At 38.8% G+C, this 17,046-nt stretch overlaps 1 protein-coding gene across 3 annotated transcripts in view; it reads left to right on the top strand.

Annotated features, from left to right (window-relative positions):
- LYRM4 (LYR motif containing 4) overlaps positions 1 to 17,046 on the top strand; it is a 179,228-nt gene that overhangs the window by 40,391 nt on the left and 121,791 nt on the right. For 2 of the 3 annotated variants that reach the window (XR_007772578.1, XM_050940366.1), the window contains exon 2: positions 8,247 to 8,367. Coding sequence is in view for 2 of the 3 variants with exons in the window: in XM_050940366.1 (XP_050796323.1) it covers positions 8,247 to 8,367 (121 nt within the window). In the remaining variant the exon portion in view is untranslated. Of the gene's footprint in view, positions 1 to 8,246; positions 8,368 to 13,311; positions 15,132 to 17,046 lie in introns of those variants that run through there. The other variant, XM_050940367.1, reaches the window with a different exon arrangement.

Raw genomic sequence — 17,046 nt, 5'->3', positions numbered from 1 at the left:
TGCGGAGGCGCCTAGCCTCAGCCCCCAGAGCTCTGCGTGCGCAGCATCAGGGCTCTAGGGGAAGGCGGGTGGGGCAGCGGAGGCTTGCTGTGCTCGGGCCGGCACTCTGGCCTCGAACCGCAGACCCTGCAGCTTGCCGTGTCGGCAGGATTTTTAATGGCACGCGAAGTCTCAGCAGGCAGCCGCGTGCCTTTAAAAATTGGCTCACGTGCCATCGGTTGCTGACCCCTGCTCTAACATTATTACTTGGCCAGAATTATTTTGAAGAGAAAGTGCTGTGTAGTAAAAACAAGTGTGCCTATGCACAGTGTTTTCAACTTATTTTTTGCACTCCATTTTAACAAATAGTTTTTATCTTTTGTAACTAAGGCTTAAAGAAAAACTGCAGTGATTTTATCTATGTAAATTTGACCTCGCATAAGTATTTTCTAGTAAGAATATCTGAATCCCAGAACAGCAATTATTTTCTGATCTATACCTGTTGCAGTTTCAGTATTTCTGTAGCAGGCAATGGTTCAGACTTCACTCCTTGGAAGCTGCTATTTTGGGAGGAATTGACACACAATAAAATTGAAGGACACTTGAGCTGCATTTTAGAGAATAAGAAAAGCAGAAGTTTTAAAAGTTAGTTTTAAGGTAAATTTGTGTGCGTTAAGAGAAAACTATTATATTTACTACTGTTTTTGGCCAGTACTGTCCAAGATTTGAAAGCTTGTAGCTAGTGCCCATTGCCTATGACACTGTATCTTGAAATGCATTTGCACGGGAACTGTTTTCCACTTTAACCCCAACCACCTTCGATGCTTTCTACAAGTGCAGCTGCTACCTGATTAACACCTTGAGTAACCACGCAGCTGCAGTGCCTTTGGCCTCAAATCTCTGTACTGAAATTATTAACCATCTACATCATACTTTTGGTTTAATTGGATGTTAATTGCATGACAGATGCAGATAAGCAGAGATCGCAGAAGGTGGTTCAGGGAAGGTGTGCATGCAGGATAGCGCACAGTGACTACATTTAATACACATTTTTATTGTGATCACCAAATAACTGTATGTGTTGGACAATTCCAGACAATATCTGCAGTAAAGTAGATGTTAAAATTGTGCTACACTTGGATGATAAAATGATTTCAATAAGACACTGAAAAATTACCTGATAATTGCTTTCATAGTCTCCTACTTTTTCCCGTTCCTGGAAGTGCAGATTGAGTTTCCGCTACTGCTACTGCTGGTGGTTGTTTGTTAGTAAATACTTGTCACTTATATAATAACTCTTTGTCAAGGATCTCAAAGAGCTATATGGAAGTGGTTAAGGAAAAATTACATATGTTGTAATTCTGCTTCTCTGAAGAAATCTTTTTTCATAAGTCTCATTGCTTGGTCCTGACATCTTGGTGCAACTTTCCAAGCTCTGAAGGTTATTTTTAGTTAGTGGTGTGAGATAAGAGCATGAATTCTGGTAGTTATGCAGTACCCCAGTGCATAACCTTCCAATCAGTTCCTGATATGGCAGGAGACATCCCCAGGAAAACAGAATGGTTGACAAATGAATGCCTCAGAAAGGCAGAACAATAATCATCAAGATGTGTGATAAATGCTCTCTCTGAAGGGCTCCCCAGCAAACCGTGAGGGGAAGTGAATGCCTGAAATTTCTGCATGAAAATACCTTCTAATTCTGCATTGAAGTTATGTAATTTTTCCCTTCTGTGAGCATTAGAGCTGATTGAAATGTTTTAACTGAAAACTTGTTTGTTTGTTTTACTTCAAAAACAAACCTTTTATGCAGGAAATTTTGAAAACAAAAACAAAAAAGTTTGAAATTTTCCACAAAAAATAATTGATATTTTCCAACCAGCTCTTCTAAATTGGCCATCTGTAGTGGAGATTTGCTCCTGGAGAATAAGTAGCCCAAGGAGGGGGAGGAGGGAATGAGTTTCCCAAAGGTACAAACATAATAAAATTACAAGCAGTAACCAGGCAAAGAACAACAGTGTGAGTAGTAAGGCAGCATTGCTCCCCAAAGCATCAGGCTTAATATTTCTGGAGGGCATGGGCAAAAATCAGAACTTTAAAAATCTGACCATAAAGGACATCCCAGAAAGACCCTGGGGGCTGAAAATGCAGCCGAAGATCAGCGTACCCCGTCTTGACCATGCTCCCATTTCTCTGGTACACCAGCAGCAACAAGGATGTATGGTTTTTGAGTTTTTATGTTGGCACTTGCCACCATGTCTTTGCCCTGTCCTTCCCGGCCCAGTTAAACTGGCTTTCTTAACAGACTATGCTGGCTTTTTAGATAGACTGAGCTGGCTGTTTTCTGTATGCAGTGTTTTGTAGCTGTCTTGGTCCCAGGATATTAGAGAGACAGGGTGGGTGAGGTAATATCTTTTATTGAACCAACTTTTGTTGGGGAGAGAGAGAGAAAAGCTTTCAAACTTGCATAGAGCTCTTCTTCAGCTCTATGAAACTTACTCATTACAGGATTGGCTACAAGCATTGTCTTTGGTGAGAGATCTAAGGTACAAATTGACCTGAGATAAGTGACTGATCTTTTGGGACTGGAAGCAATCTCAGTCTTATGTGATTTTTTGTGTTTAGCAAGCAGCTATTACTAAGTTCAGCTTGCCTGGGTGGCAAGATAGACTGGAATGCCCAAAGGAACTGTCTGACTCCATGGTAAGACTGCTATAGTGCTTTAGGAGTTCACACTTGTTAGTGGGTTGGTGAAATTTAATTCTAGAACACACACCAGTTTCGAGTCTCTGCCCTGCTTCTTGACAGTCATGAACCACTCCACACAGTTTGACAATTGAACACCATAGAAATAAGCAAGCCGTTCTTTCTTCAATTGTTTGATGTGACTTTTTAAAAAAAATAGTTTCAGACACTGCTGCTTTGCATAAGTAAAAGAAACCCAATAATAAAAGCAAGTCTGGATCGGGATGCTTCAGTTCTTTGAAACTAAGGATCAAGAAATGTGCCCTTTTATTCTGCTAAATTGGTTTATATTGTGAAAAATCTCATTTTGTAACAAAGTGTCTGCAGACTGAACTTTTAATCAGAATGGATTTGGATAATCTCAGATGTTGAATTGCACTTTGCAATATTGGAGTTTTCAGTGGTGCCTAAGTACAAGAACTGGAAGGTCAGCATGATGATTGCTCGGAAACAATTTGAAAGGCAAAAAAAAAAAAAAAAGGGGGTAGATTTCTGCTTCATATGAAGCTGTCTTTGCCCTGGTCTACACTGCAAAGTTATGTAAGTGTAACTACATTGCTCACGGGTGTAAAAATGCATACCCCTGAGCAACATAGATATACCAGCCTTTTCCCCCCCTCACCCGCCACCCTCCGTAGACAGTGTTATGTTGACCGGAGAACTTAGATGGTATTTTCATTAATAATATTAGTTTAAAAATATTCCAAGAGAGTTATAATTCTGTCCTTGTGTAATTTACCTAGAAGAGCAGCAAAGAATCCTGTGGCACCTTATAGACTAACAGACGTTTTGGAGCATGAGCTTTCGTGGGTGAATACCCACTTCCTCAGATGCAAGGTATTCACCCACGAAAGCTCATGCTCCAAAACGTCTGTTAGTCTATAAGGTGCCACAGGATTCTTTGTTGCTTTTACAGATCCAGACTAACACGGCTACCCCTCTGATACTTGTTACCTAGAAGAGACTCTCAGCAGTTGCTGTGGACAAATTCTGCCTTCCTCCCCTTCACACACACACCTCCACCCCCATTTTTTGTTTCTTGTTCTTCTGGCCTTTTGCATTAATTTGTTATAATGGTTTCAAATGCCTATTATGATAATTTTAATACAAGAGATTGCACTGCAGTTAGCTTGCTATTTTTGTTGCAGTAACTCTATCATTTCTGAAACCTGCTTGCTCAGGCTGACAATGTAGCACATACTGCAAGACCCATTTGAATCAACAGGAGCAAAAGGTGTAAGATGTTATATCTGCAAATAACTATTCTGCCCGAATGAGTTTATTTTTATTATTATTTATTAAAGGATATACAGATACTATACACTCTCACTTGTAAATCCTGTACCAAATGAGATTCCTGATGAATTTGTGCTGTGCTGAGAATCAATGATAATTAGTAGTCAGTCTGCAACTCACTATGAGCCAAACAAAGGGATTTCCTTGGAGCAACTATTCTCAAGAGAAAAACAAGTGTGTGCAAGAGAGGGTATATGCTATCCATGTTTCTGCATATTCTTGTTTCTTGCTATGTACAGTATGTGTGTTGCTATAATTTTAAGAGGACTCAGTTGTTCAGAGACCTGCAGAGGTACTGCAGCCATAGTCTTACTGGTGGATTTTTGTATGAGCATTGTTAAGCCCTAGAAGCCTGAGAAGAGGATAAAGATTCAGAACTGAGGCTGTACAAAACAATCAGTTTTTATCTTTTGTAGAAGATGTTACATTGAGAAGGGCTAAAATATATGTTAACGTTTTAGTTTTTTTTTTTTAAACACAAATCTTGGAAGAGTAGACTAGGTTGGGTATGGAGACGATGTTTACCTTATACCTCCCAAAAAGAAAGAAAGGGTGAGTTACAGTTAACATACAGGATTGGATGTTAAGAGATACAGGTTCTGTACCTGGCTTTGCCACAGACTTCATGTGTGACTTAAGGCAAGTCACTTCTGCTTCTGTTTCCCTAGTGCCTTACAGAGGTATTGTGAAGCTAACTAATTTTTGTAGAGTGCACTGAGATATAGCACTTTCTATCCAAGGATGTATAGAAAGTTTTAATAACAGTAAATTGCAAAATTTTGTCTTCCTACTACAGGTATTTGCACATTTAGGTTAGGCCCCAATTTTGCAAATACTTAAGTACATGTTTAATTTTAAGCACGTGAATAGTCCAGTTTATTAATTGAAACTACTGACATGCTTACAGTTAAGCATGTCCATAAGTCTTTGCAGGACTGGGATATAAAATGGCGGCTAACAGATTTACAGGCTGATAGAAATTTGAGAAGGAAAAGATAACACTGTGTAATCATTGAGTCAAGTCTGCTCAGGGCCACCCCTACCTATTCAGGGGCCCTAAGCAGCCCCCCTGCAGGGAGGGGGGCAGGGCAGGCCTCCACAGGGGGTGAGGATGGCTTGGGGGGTAGGGGTGGGAGGCCTGGGGAAGAGGCGGGGGAAGGGCTGGAGCAGCACGCAGCTGCGCAGGGCACCAGGAAATTTGGTACTCCCAAGTTTCCTGTCCCCTACACAGCTGCGTACTTTGCGTATGGGTAAGGATGACCCTGAGTCTGCTGCCCATACATGTTTGTTTCTTGCCATACACAGTGTTTAGACAGTAAATGTGAACGGTTGTGCCAGTTCTTAAATACATCAATTTTCTTTCTAAACAACTGTGTTTGGTGTATTGAGTGAAAAACTAGAAAATGGATAATGAATCCATCATACATATAAAAAAGCAAAAGCAATCTGGGGCCAAACTGACAGACATACATGTGATTAGTCCCATTAAAATCATTGGGGCCTACTCACCTTGGTAGAGTCACTCACATGAGTGTTTGCAGAATAAAGCTGGATAACGAACACCAGTTTTTAAAAAAAATAGAAAGTGTATGTTAGGATTATATATCTTCCAGGAAAAAAACATTCCCAGAAAACCACTGAATATTTTGTTTTCCTTTTAAGAAATCGAGTATATTTAAACACACATGCACCCTGGATGAAGAGCATTTTCCTTATTCAGTCATTCATTATCAAGCAACAAAATTAAACTAAATCTCAACATTTTTTGGTTATGTCTGCCTCAGAATAACTAAGCAGCTTCCCCTCAAAATCTTGCTAGGACACCAGCTGCAAATAAGAATGAGCTTCCATATTTAATAAATTCTATTAACTACACACACATCCATGTCACATTATAGGTGAACAGGCCCTAATTAAAAGCACACACCATCTGCTGGTTTGTGGCAGCAGGGTAGCACTCCATAAGACCCCTGGTTCCTGTGATTGAAATGTGTTATTTATGAGCTCTTACAAAAATATGTCACTTACCTCATGGAAACTGCGTTAAGAGCTCGATGGCACCATCTAATGGTATGGTAGTGAAGCAGGTTGTTAATCTTTTTTCTTAAGTATATTCTCTTTGCTTTTTCTCTCTCTATATATATATGGGGTGGGGGGAGGGGTTAGTGATAAGATTTCCAACAGTTTCATGCTGGACCTGAAGCTTGCATTTCACTTTTGTATGAGGTGAAAAGTAATCTTTGAAAATAGTAAGCTATTGGAGTGGTTTTCATTGTTTTATTCTTTCTGTGCAAAATGTTTAAGTTTGAGATAAATGTGTTTATTGGTGTGAGGCATTTTAAATGCGGATAGTAATGGTGTGCATTACAAAGATATCTGAAAAGGATCAGCATGCACCAAATACCTTTATAAGCTGGCCTCTTATAAAAATATCTAGTGGTCAGTTGGGAGTGTCTTTTAACAAAAATTAAATCCATCTCGTGTTTCTAAAGGGATTTATTGCATACTGTACAAAGATTATTTGTTGGCTTTTAAATAAGGAGAGAAAATTCTAATCTGTTTCTAATGGTCCTTGAGACCTAAAGTTTTGGACACTTTTCTTGGGAGGCAGGGGCCACATCCTCTTTCCCACCTGTCAGTGGGACTAGGGGCACGTTCCTCCAGTGAAAAACAAAATGCACATTGAAAAAAATAAAGCACCTTTTTGAATGGCTGATTCAACAGCTCTCCTTTGGTGACTTCCAGGTTACAAATTATAGACTCATAGATTCTAGGATCAGAAGGGACCAATGTGATCATCTAGTCTGACTCCCTGCACAAAGCAGGCCACAGAACCCTACCCATCCACTTCTATAACAAACTCCTAACCTATGTCCGAGTTATTGAAGTCTTCAAATAGTGGTTTGAAGACCTCAAGCTGCAGAGAATCCACCAGCAAGTGACCCATGCCCCACGCTGCAGAGGAAGGCGAAAAACCTCCAGGGCCTCTGCCAATCTGCCCCGGAGGAAAATTCCCTCCCGACCCCAAATATGGCCATCAGCTAAACCCTGAGCATGTGGGCAAGACTCACCAGCCAGCATTCATAAAAGAATTCTCTGCAGTATACTTATGGGCATACTTATCTGCTGATAACCAAAGATCAATTGCCAAAATTAGGCTATCCCATCATACCATCCCTTCCATAAACTTATCAAGCTTAATCTTAAAGCCAGATATGTCTTTTGCCCCCCAATACTCCCCTTGATGTATGCAGTGGCTAGCATTCTGTCTGATGACCCTTGGAATGCTCGGAACAAGAATCAGTGCACTAATTCAAATCACTCTTGTGGTTCATGTGACAAGAAGAGAGATGATTGAAATATCCTTGTGCTCAGTAGCACTCATAACTACTCTGTGCTGAGAATCAATGATAATTAGTAGTCAGTCTGCAACTCACTATGAGCCAAACAAAGGGATTTCCTTGGAGCAACTATTCAGTAGCACTCATAACTAGCATCCAGCAGAAGTAGTGGGATTGTGCTACTTCAGGCTTTTTCTTTGTAGTGCCAAGCAGTGTTGCATCTTAATAGCAGTAACAGGCAGAGCAATAATGATTGGACTTTTCTTGTGGCTATTTGCATTGTTACAAGGAGACCTTTGGTATTAAAAAACAGTAAACAGAGAGCATGTAATAAGACCCTCCAGATAGTTGTATTTAATTTTATTTAAAAAAAAAATGCCTTGGTGAAGGAAGTTTAGACAACATGGGAACTTTCTGTGTTTCTCTTGGTATTGTTAATGATTCTGTTTATAGTGGTGAAACCACCATCTTTCTTTCCACACATTAGGTAAGAGTGTATAGAAGAGTAATTCTACAGTTTATTTGTGATTCCACCATATGTTTATAATCTACAATAATATTCCCAGTCTGTTGGCATAGAGAAATGTTTATACATGTGCACATGAAGAAAATTGAAGTATATGAGGCACAAAGTTCTTCCACATTAAGTTTTAGTAAAGCTGGTTCTACAGTTCAAGGCCCTCACCACTGCTTTATAGTATTTACTAGGGCATGATAGGATTTAACCTGAACAGAGAGAGAATATAAAGTTTGAAGCAAATAAATGGACGATTAGCGGGTACAACTGTTTGTAAATATCCTCAACAGCATTTACTGCAGTAGCCAAACACTTTAAAAATCGTTTTGATGTCAGAACACTTACGGATGCTTTTTTTTAATAATGTCTAGAACATATGCAATCAGAAGGATAAGAGATGCCTTCAGAGAAAACAAACATTTAAAGGATTCAGAAGAGATACAAACGCTAGTGAATAAAGCAAGAACAAACCTAGAGATTATTCATCGGCAGGTAAGCATACTTTAGTTCATATATTTTACTTAAGAATTGTAAAATGCTGAATGACATATTCTCCCCTAAGGGTGTAAGTCCCATGCCAGTTTAAGGAAGGGGAAGAGAGATCCTGTACAAGTATTATTGTTCACAAATGGAGGGGAGGTAGAATGAGGGAGTGAGTGACTGGCACAGTATTCAGTTCTCCTTGACCGGAAGGATTTAAGCGTGAGTCCCATTAGCACTTATTATTCTGCATACTGTTCTCTAAAATCCTTTGCTGTCCCTCTTTTTTCTGCTCTTCAGTCGTCTGCTGCCATGTGTTTGTCTTTGCTTTGTTGTGTTTTCTCTTGCTCTATGTCCATCTCCTCATCCCTTCTTCATCCCACTGGCATGTTAATATGCTCAGGGGAGTGCCAGTAGCTTAAGCTTCCTTTATTCTGTTTTTGCGGAATTTGAGGCACACTCCAGTAGGGTGTTGAAGCAGAAGCATATTCAGCTTTAACATTTTTTAATAAGTTCGTGAAAATATGTTTTGCCTGTTTGCACCCCGGATATCATTGATTCGTGTCCAGTGTGTTCACACCACTGTGCACCGGACTAAGGAGGGTAACGAGAGGATTCTTTGGAACACACACAAAACTTAACTGATCAATTTTATACATAATGTATGTTAAGAAGTTTTATCTTTAAGTTCCCCCTAGCCTCTTACTTCAGAATTGGAGCCTAGCTTGCCATTTATTTTCAGTCTTCATGACTGTTTTACATTTGTTTACATTTTGTAGGCTTTCTTTGCAAGGAAAGAGGCTAGAAAGATTTTTATTTCAAGCAAAAGCTGAGATTGTTCTTCAAATTTATTTCTCCCACGTCAGGGAGGGTCTGAGGCTGTGGGCTTTATGGGTCCAAAGGACAGCTCTAAATTAAAAAGCTGGAAAGACGGCTTGCTAAGTGGAGTCAACCATTAACCATTTAATAACAACAGAAGAATATCTCTAATATTATTTGTTGAAAGAAGGTTTGGTCTTTAAAAGCATGAGGTGGGGGGAATGGTGTCCCACTCATATGACCTGCTGTTTGGCGCCAGCAAGCCGCAACTAGTTCAGATTCAAAAGTGTCTTCTAATTTTGGATGCCTTAACGTTTAGGTATCCAACTTGACACATCTATGACCCAGCTTTCACTGGTCTCATTAACCTAAATGGAACTGTTGGTGCTCAGGTCCTGCCTGTGTCAAGTTAAATATCCTCAAATTGAGGCAATTCTGTTTAGAGGCCATGCTTGGGAAATTTGTTCCTAAGAGTGCGTCTATACTACCCGCCGGATCAGCGGGTAGTGTTCGATGTCTTGGGGATCGATTTATCGCATCTCGTCTGAACACGATGAATCAATCTGCGAATCAACGCCTGTACTCCACCTTGGCAAGAGGAGTAATCAGAGTCAACGGGGGAGCCATGGCAGTTAGTTCGCCTCCGTGAGGACGGCCAGGGAAGTCAAACTAAGATACTTCAACTTCAGAAGTTGCGTATCTTAGTTTGAAACACACACACACACACGCACGCGCGCTACTGTAGCCCAGGCCTTCATGATTTGGTCCAAGCTATCACAGTATGTCTGTGACAGAGCTTGGAATAAAACCCATCTCTCCTTATTCTGAGTCCTGTACTTCAACCATATAATATTTATGTGACCAGTCCTCCAAAATCTCAATGGAACTTTGCAGATTTGGGTCTTGGGTCTTGTTTCTTGTCAGTTGACATGGTGGGGAAAGATAAAAAAGCACTTTTTGTAACCTTGCTGATGAAAGAACACACACAATTGATTAGGCCTTCAAATGTGTGCTTTTGTTGTTTTGATGCCTAGCCTTAAAAAAAAATTAAGGATCAGGGAGATAACATTGGAAAGTTAGGTTAATCTCTGTTCTACATTCTCACTATCTCTTTTGGTTCCTATTTATAAAATAATAGAGACCTGGTAGCCACTAGCAAATACAGTTGTTATATTTTTTAGGTGACATTGTCACAACACGAACATCCAGACTTAGTTTGGATCTATGAAAACATAGGTGTTTAAAGTTTACTCAAAACATGACATCAGCAAAACCATTTTAATCCATTAATTTTGTTCACCTTGTTGCTCTGAAGTATTCACAAAAAATGAATTTAATAAGAGGTAATCTCAGAATTGTCAATCTAGAAATAATCCTCTAGGGCCATATTTTGCCTTCAGCTATGAACATGCAAATTCCAGTGAAAATGGCTCAGGCATATAAAGACACAGTTCCACCTATAGGGTGAAATTTCCAAAGGCACAGATGGCACATAGGTAAGGCTAAGATTTTGTCAGGGATATTTTTAGTAAAAGTCTCGGATAGGCCACAGGCAAAAAAGAAAAATTCACAGAAGCCATGACCTGTCCGTGACTTTTACTAAAAATATCCCTGACAAAATGGGGAATCTGTAGGTCCCCACACTGCCTGAAGCAGGGCAGCTACACTGGGGCTGCAGAGTACCCTGCCGCCTACAGCAGCTTGGAGCTCCACAGGCTGCCAGAGGCGGCAGGGGTACCCCGCAGCTCCATTAGTCCGCGGGCAGTGACTTCTGCGACTAAATCGTAGCTTTAAACATTGGCACTCAATTCCCACTGATTTTCAACTTGGATTTTCACATTTGAAAATCTCCCTCTTTATATTCTTAATTTGTAATGGTTTGATACACATAATTTAAATGCATTGTAAATCAGCAAGATCATTTAGAGATCTATATTCTTCTCTTCTACAGAACCATTTGTCTGTTTCTCAGTTTTGTTCTTTAATTTGTCTTGACTATCTTCACCTTTACATTTGCTATGGGAAGACCTAAGTCAGTTGCTAAGTCTATAGCTTTTAAGAGCTTTTATTCTCTAAGGGGTTTCTTTCATGTTCCAAGCAAGCCTCCTGGTTTAGAAAAAGTCTGTAATTCGATTGCATTTTGAGATCACTCTTTGTAAAATTTCAGGGGAAAATATATTTTAAAAGCAGGGGATTTTGTAGAAATGGAAGGGAAAATTTTTGTCAGATATGGAATATTATCACTAATTTGAAAGTGTTAATTTTATCTAAGCATTTCTTTAGTCACCCTTTTAGATTTTTTCTTCTTTCAGACAAGATAGAATCTCTCTAAATCTGACTGTCAAATGGTGTATATGTATCTATATATAGATATATTTTTATTGGAGTAAAAATAATAGCAGATGGTATGTGGTGAGGCTTCTCTTTAAAAACATTATCTAATAGAAGGAAATGAGTTTAGCAAGTGAAATTCAGAGATGTCTGCGCTTTGGGGGGCTTTGAATGTTGATATTTGGAATAACTGAAGCTGAATTAGTCTCTATACCAAATGAAAAATGTATTTCTAAATAAGCCAAAGTAATTGTCAGTGTCCGTTTGTGGAACAAATTATATACTTCAGTGCTGGCAACACTTCATCTATAAAGCAAGCTCTAAATATTATGAAACAAGTCTCTGCCTTGTCCTAAAGCACACATGTAAATTAGGGTGAAAGTACAAGAGACCTAGCGTCTCTTCCATTCTGTGTTGCACTTACAATCATCTGTTCCATGAAAAACACAATTTTTGCGTGACTCACATTTCTCTAATATCTTGATTGTTTATTTTTGGTCTTATTTTAATTGAACAATTTAATTGTGTGAACTGACATAAAATAATGGGTTTATATTTAAAACCAACCCTAAAACATATATAAATTGTTTTAAGTTTTTAAACACAAAAGCAATGAAGCAAATATTAGATGTTGTGTGCATTTTTGTAAGCTTGAGGATTTATTATAATATAGCACATCTGGTGTTGCTGACTTTTTCATTGCATGTCGATAGAAATTAAATAATATCCCAGCTTGGTGACAATTTGTTGTTACTGTGAAATCAAATTTACATGCTAATTTATGGTTTAGTCATCAAAGTGACCACTGAAGTATAAGGTTCATAAATAACAATTTGAATCAGTCTCGTGGGAAATGTGAAATAGTGACAGATTATTGTCATTTCATGTCAGTTACCACAGTATTTTCCTGAATGTTTTAAAAGGAGCTTTATGAAGCTAAAAAGCATGAAGGAACATTAATCTCAACCTCTGTCTTCCCACACTTTCCAAGTTATTGGTTTGATTTGAAAATAGGGTGCGTAAGGGAGGGAGCAGATCACAGATTCTTTTCTGCCCATAACGCATGATATGGAGGTTTTTCTTGTATCTGGTGTGCTAACAGCAGAAAAGGGGATTATACACTGTGATCAGCGTACTGTCGTCATTAAAAGAGTGGAAAAGTTGCAGCTTTTAATGCCAGCATACAGTCAACTCTAGACGAGCAGGATAACTTTAATGTAAAATCCTTTATATGTGGTTATTGAGACAGAATGAGTTCTACTGTCACCACTAGTGTGATATGGTGTCTGCCACTAGCTTATCCAGACAGTTTCTATTTATGCTCCCATGACTTCTCTGAAGAACTATTACTACTGTTTGAACAGGAGGGGGATTGGAGAGGCTTCCCTGAAAAAATATTGCTTTTGTTTAGATTGAGGGTTTATACAAGCCACTTTGAAGGTTCATTTGTGTTGTGTGTGTTCAAGTCCTAGCTAGTTCTCTTCATGACATCACAACAGCCTTTGATTTTCACTGCACCAAAATGAAAATCTGTATGGGATCAGTGTGTTTTGGTTAAATGCCTGTTTTAATCCACAAAACTATTTATTATTACTTGTTTTCATCCTACAAAAGACTTCTTTTAGCCTTAGACTGAAACTGGAAGGCTTTAGTCTTTTAGCTCTACATTTAAGAAGGAATTATTCTGGATTTCCCAACAGATATGAAGACTACAGTAACAATTATTCTTGTTCTGACATCATATCACTGAAGTACCCTTTAGTAAAAAGGTTTTGATGCCTTATTGCTTTTGCTTGTTGTTTCAAGTAGTCCAAACTGAGGAGAATTGTGCTTTATACAGAAGATTCTTTTGCAGAGTGACCAACAATACACCATAAACTTCTGGAGGAGTACTATGTGAGGGTTTCCCTGATTAGTGCTAACTTGTCTTCCTGGTATAACCATGTTCAGAGTGAACAGATGGACGGTGATGACTCCTCTCTTTAATATCGTTTGAATTGTTTGACTTTCCTTTCTTATATATATGAATATGAACTGTAAGAAGAATGTTCATGAGCTATGACAATTCTGTTTAAGGGGCTGTGCTTATAATACTACGTACCAAATGCTTAAAATATTTTTCACATTCACAGCATATTATAAACCTCTTCTAATCCTTGCAGTATTCTTTGGGATTGGTAAGCATTGTCTCCATTTCATTGAGATGAAAACTGAAGCATTGTTGAGTGATACAGCCAAAGTCACTGTCAGATCCTGTATTAGAACTCAGGAGTTCCTGTCTCCCAGTCATGTGATTATGCTACACCTGTCTTAATCTTGTAACAGTCTTGGTTTTTCCATTGCAATTTACTGTAATTAGTTGGCAAGTATATTTCATGTTAGAACCTCTGTTTGTGTATTCTCTACCGTTAGAACAATTCTCCTGGATTAATAGTTTGGTTTTTGAGTTACATTATATCCGATGCAGTAGGACATATCCAGAGTGCTTGACCTTCTTGATGCAGTCGTTGCCAATATGTCCCCTCAGCAGTGTTATGGATGCAAGCAACTGCTTGGTGGTACCAGAGGTTATGGCTGATGAATGTACTAGAACAGCACTAGTATTATTACGAATCAGTAATAATATATCTGCAGCATAAAAAATAAAGCATAGAATATTTTGAATCTTTTTGTTCTTTCAGCACCTCCTAAGTGGTTTGGTTAAATGACATTCATTTAGTACTGTATGTGCTGTTGTATTCAACATTTTATTTTTAATGTTCACGGGTTTTTAGAGAATGTTAGAGGGGCACAGACAATTTGAAGTGTAGTCAGTTTGAAAAGCAAAAACTAAATTTTGTTTAGCTACTGCACTTGCTTTTGGATCCCACTGCCAGTGTTTTTTTTGGTTTTACCACCACATTTTCCTGTTGTTTTACACAAACGGGGCTGGCTGACTATTTGGGGGGAGCAATGGAATTGACTCATACAGACACAAACTAACATAATTCAGAAATAAGGGTTTTGTTTTTCCCTCTGATCTTTTCAGTTCTAATAATCTTAGTTTTACTTACAACCGTGGCAGGTAAAATAGTTTAGGAAGAAGTGGGCATTTACTTTTTAAGCATTCAGAGTGCTAGGTCCAGTCTACAAAATCTTTAACGGATTTGGAGTTCACCACCATATAGATCTTCTCACCCTCCAAGAAAGCTACTTAGACTACTAAGCGTTAGAGGCAGAATGCACTTAGCAGCAGAATCTTGACTATGAAACTTCTTGCTAGTAATGTTAATTTAAGGTTATAGATAAGATAAACATTAGGGGGTTTTTTTCCACTTGTTATTTGAGAGTTGCAAAATTATACAATATCTTTGATTATGTAATGGCAATTCTGTAGCCAAGAGCACAGCATAGTTGGAGAAAGCCTTGAACCCCACATTCATAAGATTGTTTGAACACCCACAACGTCCTTGAAAATTTTATACTGTTTACTGTTGATGCTGGGGGTCCATGAACCAAAAATCTGAACGTTTCTGTTCCTACTGACAACAAATTATGTTTGTACACGAATGAGGTTTCTTTTTATCAGATTTGCTACTTGGAAAAAAACATGTAAAGATGGCAAATGAATTTACTGCTTACTTCAACAGGCTCATCTGAATTGATTTTATTTTAACTCTTGCACGTACATCTCTACCTCAATATAATGCTGTCCTTGGGAGCCAAAAATTCTTACCGCGTTATAGGTGAAACTGTGTTATATCGAACTTGCTTTGATCCACCGGAGTGCACAGCCCTGCTCCCCTCCTCCCCCCTGGAGCACTGCTTTACCGCGTTATATCCAATTTCATGTTATATCGGGTGGCGTTATATCGAGGTAGCGGTGTAATTCTAAACTGTACAAAGAAAAATATCTCAGAGTGCCTTTAATTATCTCCCTGGAATTTAAAAACTCCATGCAACATGAAGTGATAAGATTGTTAACATAAGTTCTGTATCTCTGAATGGAAAACCTGCTTTCCCCTCTTATTCCAGATGATCTACGGTTTGGATGGAAGGGAGTGGGCATTTGTTTGTTTATTTGTTTATTTTCTTCCAAGCTTGTTTGATTTTCATCGTTTCCCCTTTCCCTCTTTTTCTCTGTCCTTTCCTCAGAACTATGTATGTTGTTTATCTCCTTATGTGGAACCCAGAAACAAAAGCACATTGCTCTCTCCAAGAGCCTTTCTGCAAGTCAGTAAGCTTCCACCTTTTCCCTTGAGGGTGACTCAGCATATTTCCCTGTCTCTGCTGGCCTGGGAAATGGAAGCCCCAAACTTCATCCTGAACCCAGCTCTCCTGCATACCGACATGCTAACCCATCCCTATCGGCTTTTTTTAAAGCCTAATATTGATCACTTTTTTCCGTTTTATTCTTTTGGATAACTCTCCCAGCCCTGTGGGTCTCAGTGGAGTTAAAAAAGTGTGTCTGCTTTTCTGCACTGTATTTACTAATAACTTTCCTCTCTTGGCAGTTCATTACCATTTTACCTATGATTTTTGTTGTCAGATATCTATCTATCTATTTATTTATTTATTTGTATTACAGTAGAGACAGTCCCTGCACCAAAGAGCTTACAGTATAAGTAGACAAATCAGTGTGGGGGGGGAATGACAAGGTCCCCATTTCACAGAAGAGAAACTGAGATATTAAGAGACTTTCCCAAGGTCTTACAGGAAGTCTTTAGTAGAGCTGGGAGTTGAATCCAGCACTCTTGAGTCCCAGTCCAATGCTTTAATTGCAAGACCAATTTTCCTCTTGGTCTGCAATTAATGTGGCTCACCTGTCTTTAAATTTTTTTACATGCTCAAGCTTGTGCTGATTTTTATCTTCCATTTGAAACTGAGCAAAACTTGTTTAATTCAAATTGCACTGAAGTTTGAGTTCATTTGAAAGAACTCAAGAGGTACAAAACTGTCTGAAATATAACTGCCCTTGTTTTATGCAGGCACCCTAGAACAGGGGTTGGCAACCTTTCAGAAGTGGTGTGTCTTCATTTATTCACTCTAATTTAAGGTTTCATGTGCCAGTAATACGTTTTAATGTTTTTAAAAGGTCTCTTTCTGGAAGTCTATAATATATGACTAAACTATTGCTGTATGTAAAGTAAATAAGGTATGTAAAATGTTTAAGAAGCTTCATTTAAAATTAAATTAAAATGCAGAGCCCCCGGACCAGTGGCCAGGACTTGGGCAGTGTGAGTGCCACTGAAAATCAGTTCGCGTGCTGCCTTTGGCACACGTGCCATAGGTTGCCTACCCCTGCCCTAAAAGCAGGGAGGCATAGCATGAAGAAGTGACTAAAAACCTTACCACGGCTAAATTTTCAAGTAGGTGTTCTCCTTGCTGACACTTAACACAGTGGTCAGTGAGGCGAGAAAGATCTAATTCTAGAATTTTGCAAGAGGAGAAAAGGGAAGTTATAATTAAAATGATTAGATATATAGCTACAATAGTGTTATGTATTATAATGTAAAAATACGCACATTTTTTTTGTCTTTTAGCTGGTCATAGCTTTGGAAA

The sequence above is a fragment of the Gopherus flavomarginatus genome, chromosome 2 (genome assembly GCF_025201925.1).
Source record: "Gopherus flavomarginatus isolate rGopFla2 chromosome 2, rGopFla2.mat.asm, whole genome shotgun sequence".
Taxonomy (NCBI): domain Eukaryota; kingdom Metazoa; phylum Chordata; order Testudines; family Testudinidae; genus Gopherus; species Gopherus flavomarginatus.
This window is presented reverse-complemented; position numbering and strand designations above follow the sequence as displayed.